The following is a 14,117-nucleotide window of genomic DNA, read 5'->3' as shown; positions in this document are numbered from 1 at the left end:
TTCATATAATCATAGAACTTGCAATGCAGAAGGAGGCTATTTGGCCCATCGAGCCTGCACCAGCCCTTGGAAAGAACACCCTACTTAAACCCACACCCCCACCCTATCCCAGTAACCCCACCTAACCTTTTTGTTTTGGACACTAAGGGCAATTTAGCACGGCCAATCCAACTAACCTGCACATCTTTGGACTGTGAGAGGAAACCAGAGCACCCGGAGGAAACCCACGCAGACACGGGCAGAACGTGCAGACTTCGCACGGACAGTGACCCAAGCTGGGAATCGGACCTGGGACCCTGGAGCTGTGAAGTAACAGTGTTTTGTTTTTTTTATAAATGTTTTATTGAAAATTTTTTCCCCAACAACAATTTTTCCCCTCTTACAAAGCAAACGCAACAATAACAATACAGAAATTTTAAACAATACACAAGTAACAAAACCCCTTTATCTTTGACCTAAACTAAACCCCCCCCCCCTCCCCCTGGGCTGCTGCTGCTGGTCATCTGTCTTCCCTCTAATGTTCCCCTAGGTAGTCGAGAAATGGCTGCCACCGCCTGGTGAACCCTTGAGCCGATCCTCTCAGGGCAAACTTTATCTGCTCCAGTTTAATGAACCCCGCCATATCATTTACCCAGGCCTCCAGTCCGGGGGGTTTCGCCTCCTTCCACATGAGTAGGATCCTGCGCCGGGCTACTAGGGACGCAAAGGCCACAACGTCGGCCTCTTTCGCCTCCTGCACTCCCGGCTCTTCCGCAACTCCAAATAGAGCTAACCCCCAGCCTTGTTTGACCCGGGCCTTCACCACCCGCGAAATCACTCCCGTCACTCCCTTCCAATACCCTTCCAGTGCCGGACACGCCCAAAACATATGTGCGTGGTTTGCCGGGCTCCCGCCACACCTCCCACATTTGTCCTCCACTCCAAAGAACCTGCTCAATCTTGCTCCCGTTATGTGTGCTCTATGTAGCACCTTAAATTGAATCAGGCTAAGCCTGGCGCATGAGGAAGAGGAATTTACCCTGCTTAGGGCATCAGCCCACATACCCTCCTCTATCTCCTCCCCTAGTTCTTCTTCCCACTTTCCTTTTAGTTCGCCCACCGACTCCTCCCCCTCTTCCCTCATCTCTCGGTAAATCTCTGACACCTTGCCCTCTCCGACCCACACCCCTGAAAGCACCCTGTCCTGTATCCCCTGTGTCGGGAGCAACGGAAATTCCCTCACCTGTTGTCTAGTAAATGCCCTCACCTGCATATATCTCAAGAAATTTCCCCGGGGCAACTTATACTTTTCCTCCAATGCTCCCAAGCTCGCAAAAGTCCCATCTATAAATAAATCTCCCACCCTCCTAATTCCCAACTGGAACCAGCTCTGAAATCCTCCATCCATTCTTCCTGGGGCGAACCTATGGTTGTTCCTGATTGGGGACCCCACCAGGGCTCCCCGCACCCCTCTCTGTCGCCTCCACTGTCCCCAGATATTCAATGTTGCCGCCACCACCGGGTTCGTGGTAAACTTTTTAGGTGAGATCGGTAGCGGCGCCGTCACCAGCGCCTCTAAACTCGTCCCTTTACAGGACTTTCTCTCCAGTCTTTCCCACGCCGCTCCCTCACCCTCCATCATCCATTTACGTATCATTGCCACATTGGCGGCCCAATAGTAATCGCCCAAGTTCGGTAGTGCCAATCCTCCTCTGTCCCTACTACGCTGAAGGAACCCCCTCCTTACTCTCGGAACTTTCCCTGCCCACACGAAGCTCGTGATGCTCCTGTCTATTTTATTAAAAAAGGTCTTAGTGATTAGTATAGGGAGACATTGAAATACAAATAAGAACCTCGGGAGGACCATCATCTTAATTGCTTGCACCCTGCCCGCCAGCGATAGAGGCTGCATGTCCCACCTCTTGAAGTCCTCCTCCATTTGTTCTACCAACCGTGTCAGATTAAGTCTGTGCAAGGTTCCCCAGCTCCTAGCGATCTGAATCCCCAGGTATCGGAAGTTTCTTTCCACTTTCCTTAGAGGCAAGCCTTCTATCTCTCTACTCTGGTCCCCTGGATGTATCACAAATAATTCACTCTTCCCCATGTTTAGCCTATACCCCGAGAAATCCCCGAACCCCCTCAAAATTCGCATAACCTCTATCATTCCCCCCGCTGGGTCCGACACGTATAACAATAGGTCATCCGCATATAACGAGACTCGGTGTTCTTCTCCCCCTCTAATCACCCCTCTCCATTTCCTGGAGTCTCTCAACGCCATGGCCAGAGGTTCAATTGCCAATGCGAACAACAATGGAGACAGCGGGCATCCCTGTCTTGTTCCCCTATATAGTCGGAAATACTCCGATCTATGTCGACCTGTAACTACGCTTGCCGTTGGAGCCCCATAAAGAAGTCTAACCCAGCTAATAAACCCGTTCCCAAACCCAAACCTCCTTAACACTTCCCATAAATACTCCCACTCCACCCTATCAAATGCCTTCTCTGCGTCCATTGCCGCCACTATCTCTGCCTCCCCCTCCACTGGGGGTATCATTATCACCCCTAATAGTCGTCGCACGTTAACATTCAGTTGTCTCCCTTTTACGAACCCTGTCTGGTCTTCGTGCACCACCCCCGGGACACAGTCCTCTATCCTCGATGCCAGTACCTTTGCCAACAATTTGGCGTCCACGTTCAACAATGAAATGGGTCTATAGGACCCGCACTGCAACGGATCTTTATCCCTCTTCAAAATTAACGATATCGTCGCCTCCGACATCGTCGCGGGTAGAGTCCCCCCTTTCCTGGCCTCATTGAACGTCCTCACCATCAACGGGGCCAACAAGTCCACATATTTTCTGTAATACTCCACCGGGAACCCGTCTGGTCCTGGGGCCTTCCCTGCTTGCATGCTTCCCAGTCCCTTAATAACCTCGTCCACCCCAATCGGTGCCCCCAGGCCTACCATCCCCCGCTCCTCCACTTTCGGGAACCTCAATTGGTCCAGGAACTGCCGCATCCCCTCCTCTCCCTCTGGGGGTTGAGACCTATACAGTTCCTCATAGAAGGTCTTGAACACCTCATTTATCTTTCCTGCCCTTCGCACCGTGTCTCCCCTTTCGTCTCTAATTCCTCCTATCTCCCTCGCTGCTGCCCTCTTTCGCAATTGATGAGCCAACAGGCGACTCGCCTTTTCCCCATATTCATACCTCCTCCCCTGTGCCTTCCTCCACAGTACCTCCGCCTTTCTGGTGGTCAGAAGGTCAAATTCCGTCTGGAGTCGTCTCCTCTCCCTGTACAATTCCTCCTCCGGGGTCTCTGCAAATTCCCTATCCACCCTTAAAATCTCCCCCAGTAACCTTTCCCTTTCCTTGGCCTCTGTTTTCCTTTTGTGGGCCCCAATGGAGATCAGCTCTCCTCTGACCACCGCTTTTAGTGCTTCCCATACCACTCCCACAGGGACCTCGCCGTCGTCATTGACCTCCAGATATCTCTCAATACACCCCCGCACTCTTGCACACACTCCCTCATCCGCCATCAGTCCCACATCTAATCGCCAGAGTGTTCTCTGCTCCCTTTCCTCTCCTAATTCCAGGTCCACCCAATGTGGGGCATGATCCGAAACCGCTACGGCTGAGTACTCAGCTTCTTCCACCCTAGAGATCAACGACCTTCCCAAAACAAAAAAATCTATCCGGGAGTACACTTTATGGACATGGGAGAAGACGGAAAACTCCCTAGCCCTAGGTCTAAGAAATCGCCATGGATCCACTCCCCCCATTTGGTCCATAAACCCCTTAAGCACCTTGGCCACTGCCGGCCTTCTTCCGGTCCTTGAGCTGGATCTATCTAGCCCCGGGTCCAGCACCGTATTAAAGTCCCCTCCTAAAATCAAGTTTCCTACCTCCAGGTCCGGTATACGCCCCAGCATCCGTCTCATAAATCCCGCATCGTCCCAGTTTGGGGCATACACGTTAACCAACACGACCTCCATTCCCTCCAGCCTGCCACTCACCATTACATATCTACCTCCGCTATCTGCTACGATGTTCTTTGCTTCAAATGCGACCTGTTTCCCCACCAAAATGGCCACCCCTCTATTCTTTGCGTCCAGTCCTGAGTGGAACACCTGTCCCACCCATCCTTTCCTTAGCCTAACTTGGTCCGCCACCTTTAGGTGCGTCTCTTGGAGCATTACCACGTCTGCCCTTAGTCCTTTCAAATGCGCGAGCACTCTGGCCCTTTTTATCGGTCCGTTCAGGCCTCTCACGTTCCACGTGATCAGCCTCACTAGGGGGCTACCTGCCCCCCTCCCGTGTCGACTAGCCATTACGTTCTCTAGGCCAGTCCCATATCCCGCCTCCGCGCTCCCGCTCGCTCCCCCAGCGTCACACACCATCCCCGCCCACCCACTCTTTAGCCATTTCCTTTTGGATTTCCGCAGCAGCAACCCAGTTGCCGCCCCCCCCCCCCCCCCCCCCCCCCCCCGCTCCCCCCTCCCCGCTAGATCTCTTTCTAGCATGATTGCTCCCCCCATATTACTTCCGTAAGTCAGCTGACTTCAACTGACCCCGGCTACTCCTGCTCACTCCTCGACCCCCCCCCCATGTGGGGAACTCCCATCCGCCTTGCGCCTGTCTTCCCGCCTTATTCTTTCTGGTGCGGGAACATCCCTTTACCTGACCCGCCTCTTATGGCGCAGCTCCCTTTCCCCTCCCCCTCCCCTTCCCCATTCTCCAACTATGTCCCGTCTTTCCCCCCTCACCGGCGCCCACATTTCCCCAAAGTCTCCCCCCTTCCCTGTTTACTTCTCAATTAACTTCCACCGTAACATTAACAATAACATTTCCTGCAGCATCAGTCCCTCAGTTCCGATCCAATTTCTCTTCTTTGATGAAGGTCCATGCTTCCTCCGCCGTCTTGAAACAATGGTGTCTCTCCTGATACGTGACCCATAGTCTTGCCGGCTGCAGCATCCCGAACTTCACCTTCCTTTTATGCAACACCTCTTTGGCTCGGTTGAAGCTCGCCCTCCTTCTCGCCACCTCCGCACTCCAATCCTGGTATACCCGTACCACTGCATTCTCCCATCTGCTACTCCGCACCTTTTTAGCCCATCTCAGGACCTCTTCTCTATCCTTAAGGCGGTAAAATCGCACGATTATCGCCCTGGGTGGTTCTCCCGCTTTTGGTCTTCTCGCCGGAATCCGATTTGCCCACTCCACCTCCAAGGGGCCCGTAGGGGCCTCAGCACCCATCAGTGAGCTCAGCATCGTACTTGCGTACGCTCCACAGTCCACTCCTTCCACACCCTCAGGGAGACCCAGTATCCGAAGGTTCTTCCTTCGCGCTCCATTTTCTAGGGCTTCGATCCTTTCAGTACACTTTTTATGAAGTGCCTCGTGCGTCTGTGTCTTAACCGCCAGGCCCAGGATCTCGTCCTCAATATCTGTCACCTTCTGCTCCACCACACGGAGCTCTGTCTCGTGGGTCTTTAATGTCTCCTTGAGCCCCTCAATTGCCTGTAGCAACGGGGTCAGCACCTCCCTCTTCAGCAGCTCCACGCACCGTCTCACAATTTCATGCTCAGGCCCCCATGTCGCCTGCGCTTTCTCCGCCGCCATCTTGTACTTCTCTCTTTCTGACCCTTTGGTCGACGATTCCTCGCGCTGCAGCCTCCGCCGCCGGTTTTTTCCTCCTTCGTTTGGGGGGACTCCCTTCTCACACACCCCACACCGGGTTGCGTCGTCGAAAAATTCCCCGTTGGGGCTCTTAAAAGAGCCCGAAGGTCCGCTGGAGCCGCCGAAGTGTGCGGCTAGCTAGGCATCACCGCAACCGGAAGTCCCTTCAGTGGCCTTGATGAGGTCTTTTCACAGTTGTTCCCTCTGCTGCTAGAATTCACTTTTGATACAGGCCCTCAGGTCAGCTTGCAGCTTTAAGCTTGCCCTTCCCCCGCCTGCATGCTGGAAGAGGCCCTGTTTATCCTGCAGTTGCAGCCAAATCTTTTACTGTTTCTCCGTGTGTCTGGCAACCAAGAGACATACCCTTCCTGGGGGACACTGTCGGGGGAATATTGCAGCCTTCTTCCCACACCGGGAAATGTCAAACAAATGCCGTGGGGGCCCTGTAAAAGAGCCCAAAAGTCCGTTCCAAGCAGGAGCTGCCGAATATGCGACCTAGCTCTGCATAGCCGCACCCGGAAGTCCCGTGAAGAAACAGTGTTAACCACTGTGCTACCGTGCTGCCCCCAATTCCCAGTCACCATGGTACAGATTGGTGACTACTCCACTAACTACCGTCCACTAGCACTGTCACATTGCTTTTCAGCACCCCCACCCCCCCCGCTCCCATTTGGTTGACGCTGGGTGAAATAGCAAGGCTTACAATGCTACTAAATAAGCATTAACGGCTCAGTGTTTTGTAATTTTTCTCTTTTTGGTTGGCAGCCTGTTCATTTCTGCCGAAAGGGAAAACCTCATTCAAAGAATGAGGATGTCCATTCCAAAAGTAGTCAACATTTTCAAGCACTACTCTACAATGTGCTGAATTAGCATATTATACCCAATAGAATCAGGGCCCTGCTGATATCATGCAGATAAACCCGATGATGCACCAGCTCTATAAGACTTGTGCTGAATGGGGCAATTTGTGTGTTATTTGATGTTGACTGGAAGTGGTACTACTGTCTAGATTAACGAGATGCTGCCAGTTAAGGTAAAAACAAATGGCCATCACCAGCGAGATGCTGCCAGTTAGGGTAAAGAAAATGGCCATCACCTGGTTTTCGTTTTGAAGTTATTTTACATTCTTTCTGCGCCTTCTAATCTGATTTTGAATGTGATCAGCACGGATTTTTGCTTCTTGCACAATCAAGATGACAGCTGATGGAAGGAGAAATTAGCACCATGCATTTTTTATTTAAAAATCCGAAGTGCTGTAGTTACTGCGACTTGGGACTCTCAGTATACATGTGATTTCTTTTGGTGGGAATTGGTTGCTTGTGCTTCTATAACCCACATTTATTGCGTTCCTGCTCCAAATCTGGCAAAGAATGAGCGTCTCTTCCTCTATTTTGGAAACGATTAGAATTCTTAAGTGGAATGTCAATATATTTTGGGATGCTGTGGTGACATGTTCCTTTTGCATTTTTAGGCAGAAGAACTTTTTCTGTGGATTCCCAGAAAAATGCTGATGACTGTTGAATCTGCTAAAAATTCTGTACTGGGTGAGTAATGATTTACCAATATAGCTATGGTTTCCTGACATCGTTGTCTGCAGTTACTATGGTTTACTCTTGAAATATTTAATCTTCCTGAAATGCAAACGGTAGTTTGCACAAAACATTTTTTTTGTCAGGGCCTGGGGAAGAGATCAATTTGTGTTTATCAAGTTGAAGAAGTATGTGTGCGATTCTCCTGATTGGAGACTTAAGTACTCCCGCTAGTGGGAAAACTGGAGTGATTCACACTGGTGCGAGAAGTGACCCTGAAGTGCCATTCAATGGCACTTAGAATTTTTTTTTACCCTAAGTCAGGTTTTCAGTGCCATTAAATGGCACACCAGGGGGGACTTCCGGTGATGGCGGGCGGGAGGCGGCCGCACAATGGAGGGCTCCCGTTCGGCAACGGCATTTTCGGGGCTTTAAGCCCGGTCCCAGGGTCCGCGGAGGCGGCAGAAGCAGGGAGAAGGCACGGAGGAGGCACAGTGAAGACACGGGAGGAAAAAAAGAACAAAGAAAAATGTCGAGGGTGAGCAAGAAAACGGCCGAAAAAAAACCAGCTGGAGGTCCGTCGGGGAGTGGAAAGGTCACCGCGGGGTCACCAGGAAAAATGGAGGCTGGAGCACCAGGGAAGGCCGCACTGCTTACGGCTGAAGAAATAACTAAGGTGATGGCTGCGGAATTTGAAAAGCAGTTGGCACAGATTGCGAAATGCATGGAGACGGTGAGGAAGGAGATGAGCGAGGTTCTGAGTGTGCTTGTGGAGGAGGCGGTTTCCCCGGTGAGGACGGGGGTGGCGAGCGCAGTGGCGGAGGTGCGAGAGCAAGGGGAGGCGCTGAAGGAAGTGGAGGAGACGTTATTGCAGCACGGTGATCAACTTGCCTCGATGGGGAAAGAGATGCGGAAGGTGATGGATACTAACAAGGATCTGCGAGGAAAAATGGAAGACCTGAAAAACAGATCCAGGCGACAGAATTTGAGGATTGTGGGGCTGCCCGAAGGAGTTGAAGGACCGAGGCCGACTGAGTATTTTGCCGCGATGCTGGCAAAACTATTGGGGCAGGGGGAGGATCCCTCCCGATATGAACTGGATCGGGCTCATCGGTCGTGGAGGCCTGTACCAAAGGCGAGTGAGCCGCCAAGGGCAGTGACTCTGTGCTTCCGTAGGTACAGGGTGAAGGAGAAGGTCCTGAGCTGGGCCAAGCAGAAGCGGGTGGTGCAGTGGGCTGGAGCTGGTATACGTGTATACCAGGACTTTACGGTGGAGCTGGCAAGGAGCCGGGCTGCCTTCAACCGGGTGAAGAGGGCACTGTACATTAGCAAGGTGCGGTGCGGCATTGTATATCCAGCGAAGCTGAGGGTGACTTACAAGCTCAGGGACTTTTATTTTGGAACGGCGGAGGCAGCGGAGGAGTTTGCGAAAGCAGAAGGACTGTGGCAGAACTGACAAATTGAGGAATGGCCATGTGCCGATGTAACATCATGACTGTATTTTCTTCTTTTTTGTATCACTGCGCGCGGGTGTAGAGATTAAAGGAGCCAATGTGGTATATATTTGGACAAGGGAAGGGACGGGACTTTCACTCGAAATTAGAGTTCTTTGGGGTGTAGGTGGATAGGTGGGGTTTGTGTGCTGAAAGTGGATCTTTGGGCTTTCCTAGGGCCGGGCAAGTGGGAAAGGGACCCGGGCGGGGGCCTCCACGCTGGCCGGTTTAAGGTGGCCAGTGAACGGGAGTGAGGTGGGGGAGGGGCTGCGGCCATCGGCGCCTGGCAGAACAGGGTCCGAGTGGTCTCGCCGGGGTGGAAAGTTGAGGGGAAGGAACCGAGGTTGGGAGGAGGAGTTTTACAAGAGGCAGTGGATGGGAGGAGCTGGTGACCTGCGGTGGGTGGGTGGGGCGGGGGGGGGGTTGGGGGGCTGTGTAAGATTAAGGGTGACTACGGGTAATCCCTGATTCCTTTTTGTCATTTGTTTATGTAAACATGTGGGTTGAGGTTCGGGGGTTGGTGGGTAGATGGGATCGTTGTTATGGGGACTGACATATCTTGCTGATTATTGTTTATTGTTGATGGATGTAAATGTGGGAGAAAAAATGTGAAAAAGGAGAATAAATTTTTTTAAAAAAAAATAGCACACCAGGGTTCTTGCTGGACCCGAGAGGGGTGGGCCCTAATCTCTGACAGGTCCCATCCCTCAGAGACCAGACCACTGCTTTTAAAGGCGTCCTGGTCTCAGAATGTGGCAGTGCCAAGAGCTTGCAGGTGCTGAGAACAAAGAGATAGCTTCTGCTCCTCTGAATGAATGGATCTCTATTGAGCTATATAACGAAACAATCTTAATCCTCCCTTTGAAACTGCCTGGACCTGTCAAATGGAAAGCTTGTAAAAGCCAGTCAGTGAAATTGAATTTAAACAATGCAGTTCTAAAATTTCGGCTTCGAGGCATACAAACGGGTTAGAAAAAGTTAAAAGGGCAATGAAATTGACTGTGCAAAAACCACTTAAAGCTTTCCACCAGATTAAAAGGAATTATTTTACCTTCATCTCACAGATCTTTGAACTTGGCATACTGACAGACTGTGTAAAGAGTTCTGGGGTACCACTGGGAACACTTTCACTTTATTATCGCAGAACTGTATTTTTGAGATACTGCCAGACGGGGTTTAAATGCTGCAGATGGGAAGAGCAGCCAAATGACCCCCATTCCAGAAAAGGCTCCTGACCTGAGCCCCTCTGGCCCAGCACAAGCTCTCCTGACCCCCACCTCCCATGAAGGACCTGCTGAGGCCTCCTGGAGGCATTTGTAGGGAAGGTTACCCCCCCCCCCCCCCTCCCCCCTTGCCAACCCTCGGACTGCAAGCTGCCAGGTCCCTGTTTCTCAGGACATGCATCAATTCATGCCAGTGGGACTCTTGGCTGGGGAAGCTGGCGCATTCCAGGAGGCAGGTGAATCGGGCATCCTGCCCGCAAGTTACATCCAAAACAGCTCTTATTAGCTATTTGCATGTTCCCATTGAGGAACATCATAGGGGATGCTGGGAAACTCGGCAGGGCATGCTAGGAAACTTGCAATACGTTTCACGACCGTTGTGAAAGCAATTTTTGGCCTGATGTCTGATTCACCAGGCCAACGGGATTCCCTCCACTGGCGGGCGGCCCCGAGTGTGTTCAATGTTGTATTTTGCCCTTCAGGTCAATTCCACCACAAAGATTTTTTCAAAATTTTTTAAAGTACCCAATTAATTTTTCCAACTAAGGGGCAATTTTAGCATGGTCAATCCCCTTAGCCTGCACATCTTTGGGTTGTGGGGGCGAAAACCACGCAAACGCGAGGAGAATGTGCAAACTCCACACGAACAGTGACCCAGAGCCGGGATCGAACTTGGAACCTCAGCGCCGTGAGGCTGCAGTGCTACTCACTGCGCCACCGTGCTGCCTGTTCCACCACAAAGATGAAGAATAGATGTCTACTCGCCCAACAATGAGTCTAGTATCCTCTCCGTGTCCTGAGCACGTACGGTACAACCTAAATTAAAGTTCCTCTTTCTTCAATTTGTTTTGTGTAGGATTATGCAACCATTCGCGAGAAGGGAGATGCTGATCAGCCCAGCCTGCTCAGAACTACTGCAATTCTATTTTTCTAGTTTTTAAAAAATAATTTTGAAAATTAGATGCTGAACCCAAGGAAACAGTGGAGCGTAATTTGCTGTAGGATTGTACCTGCTGACAATTAGACTCGCTCTCGCCCATTTAATCTTAGCTATATTTTGTGCTGCAAGTTGCTTTAATTGGGTATTTGAGTCCCGAGTGAAGAAGTTAACCAACCATGTACCTCCTTAATCAATCAGCTCATAGGATTGAGAAATAGCCAGCGCAAGGACTGACAAAGAATTATTATTTTTATTCATTTTTCAGGATATGCACGTCGCAGGCTTGGCCAGCATTTATTGCCCACCTAGTTGCCCTTCAGAAGGTGGTGGGGAGCTGCCTTCTTGAACCGTTTCAGCCCCCAAGGTGTAGGTACACCCACTGTGCTATTGGGGAGTGAGTTCCAGGATTTTGACCCAGCAACAGTGAAGGAACAATGATTTATATTTCCAAGTTTCTTTGCCGTGCAGTGTTTGCAGGTGGCAGGATTCTTTCTTCATGCCACTTGTAACCGTCCCATGTCACCGCAAAATCCGCTGGTGGGGTGCGCTGCCGGTGGGAAAACTGAATCGAAACGACCGGAGAATTCTGGCCTATGTTTCTATGGATGTGTGGGGATCTGTAGTTTACATAGCACCATCTAGTGGTTGACATGTCGCTGAAGTCCGGGTGCTCTGGTTTCCTTCCACAGTCCAAAGATGTGCAGGTTAGGTGGATTCGCCATGCTAAATTGTCCCTTGGTGTCCAAAGATGTGCACGTTATGTGGGGTTACAGGGATAGGGCAGGGGAGTTGGCCAAGGTCGGGTGCACAACAGATTGGTGCCGACACGATGGGCCAAATGGCCTCCTTCTGCACTGTAGGAATTCTATTCTCACTAAATTTACGTAGCTGTACTGATTGGTGTGTAGTTCTCACTAATCTTACAAATGTGCTTTTCATGTAACCCTACCGAACCTACCCTATGAATTTTAAAATTAATATTATCCTCTAGGTGTAGAATTGTGGATTAGCTTTCTATCTTCAGTTTCAAAATGGCATATCATTTGCCAGTTTTCACTGCAAAATTGAGATTGCTTCCTCCTCCTCCTCCTCCTCCTCCTCCCCCCCCCCCCCCCCCCCCCCCCCCCCCCAATTTGGTCTAATGGGTGCTCTTCTGAGGTTAGAGCATTTTAGTGATTGAAGAGTGATCAGCAGTTTCCTCTGCATCAAAGTTCATTGCCCAGCTGGTTTGATAGAGGACTGGCTAAAATAGAAAATGATGTTTGATTTTTTTTTTTGTCATCAACTAAAATTGTCATTCACCTGCCCTCACAGGTCAACTTTTCTCAGTTTCCAGTGAATTTCTGTGTGGGAGCAGAGACTGAAATTACTCATTTCCTTTAGAATTATGGCTCCTGATGATTGACCACGGTGTTGACAACTATGGAGAAACTTTCTGTTGTGTATTTGTAAAGGCAAAAGTATGTGCGGGGAGAACACAAGTGCACAAGCTAAAACTAAACACTATGTTAGGGCAGCACGGTGGTGAAATGGGTTAGCACCGCGGCCTCACGACGCTGAGGTCCCAGGTTCGATCCCGGCTCTGGGTCACTGTCTGTATGGAATTTGCACATTCTCCCTGTGTTTGCGTGGGTTTCGCCCCCACAACCCAAAACAAAATGTGCAAGCTGGGTGGATTGGCCACCCTAAATTGCCCCTTAATTGGAAAAAATGAATTGGATACTCTAAATTTATAAAAAAGACACGGTGTTACAGACCTATGAATTAAAATTTGATGAAGGCCTTATATATTTATGCTTTTCAGGAAGCCTTCATTTGAATGTTCAGCTCACCTCTATTTCACTTATCTGTAAGGGCACCACACTGTGGGTCCTTCTTCTCAGTTCCCTCCATTTCCCCCTCACCCAATTTTTCTATATAACATTAGAACTATGAACCAACAAAAGCCTGTCTACACTGTCAGTGAGTTTAAAACCTGGTGGCTGTGCTACTCAAAACTCGTGCAAAAAAATAAAGTTCTGTTGGAGTCAAAGTGTATTATACCAAAGTATTGTTTTTTCTTTTGGCGGACTTGGGACCTAGCTCTAGAAGTTCCATCAAAACAACAATCCTCTGAAGACGAGTTATGCAGACACAAAACACTGTTTGTGACAGCTTGGCACACTGGCAGTGCCACCTGGGTGCAAGCCTGGCACTGCCAAGGTGCCTGGGTGGCATTACCAACTGCCATGGGCACTGCCAATGTGATAGGTTGGCACCAAGGTGCCAAGCTGGCATTTTATGCATGTGGCAGATTGGGCAGGGGATGGCCAGTGTGGGCTTTGGGGAGGGGGGGGGGGGGGCGCGGGGACCCTCCCATAGTGCATAGTGTGTTTGGGCTGGGGGGTGGGGATTGTTTTGGGGGCTTTGGCGATCGAGATGCCATTTAAAAATCTCACTACACTTGGGGATTCTGGTGAGCGGAGCTCCCCACTGTACAAAACGGAGCTCCCCACTGTACAAAACGGGGCTATGTGTGGCCTATGGCGCGTGCTCCCTGTTCAGGCCCCTGTATACACAGCGCTTTGGGTTGAATAGCCATGTGTTGTCGGCACTGCGAGCGCCGGGAAACACGTGGCTAAACGCGCTCACTCGGGGACTTTGTTCCCTTTTGGGAGAATCACCTCCCCTGTTTCTCTCTCCACAGATGCTGTCAGACCTGCTGAGTTTTTCCAGCATTTTCTTTTTTTTTGTTCAGATTTCTAGCACCCGCAGTATTTTTGTGTTTAAAACAATTATGTGCTCGCCATAGTGGGCTGGAGCTTTTAAAGTGTTATTTGTTTCATGTTGTATTCTTACCATCAATTATTTGCACAGTCCAACTAGCAAAGACAAACTGCAAACAAATAAAGGATTACTATTGGCTTTGGCCGAAAAGCAGGGATCTGTGTGCTTAATTACTGAAACTTCTGTGATACGGTTGAGTGGAAGTGAAAGGCTGTTAATGGGAATAAGCAGGAAGCATGTTTATTTTTTATACTGGCTACATATTCAATATCATTTTAGGATTACCTCAGTGGAGGTATATCTGTGGACAAACATCCTGGCATTTTAAAATGGCCCTGCCAAATTCATGTCATTACTCAGTGGCTTTTGGGCAGAAGCTCAGTACTCAAATTCCCAAATCTGCACCTTGAACATTGCTACAAAATTAGTTCTTTTGCATTTACACACAAACTGTTCTGGGTGAAGGATGGAAACCGTGGTGGGTGGTGGACTGTATGGGCATGGCT

The 14,117-nt window shown here is 50.2% G+C and overlaps 1 protein-coding gene across 2 annotated transcripts in view; it reads left to right on the top strand.

Annotated features, from left to right (window-relative positions):
- The window catches only part of setd3 (SET domain containing 3, actin histidine methyltransferase), a 184,453-nt gene that overhangs the window by 64,248 nt on the left and 106,088 nt on the right, over positions 1–14,117 (top strand). For both annotated transcript variants that reach the window (XM_072493008.1, XM_072493000.1), the window contains one exon: positions 7,132–7,204. In XM_072493008.1, the coding sequence (XP_072349109.1) occupies positions 7,132–7,204 (73 nt within the window). The remainder of the gene's footprint in view (positions 1–7,131; positions 7,205–14,117) is intronic.

This window comes from Scyliorhinus torazame, chromosome 2, assembly GCF_047496885.1.
Source record: "Scyliorhinus torazame isolate Kashiwa2021f chromosome 2, sScyTor2.1, whole genome shotgun sequence".
NCBI lineage: Eukaryota > Metazoa > Chordata > Chondrichthyes > Carcharhiniformes > Scyliorhinidae > Scyliorhinus > Scyliorhinus torazame.
This window is presented reverse-complemented; position numbering and strand designations above follow the sequence as displayed.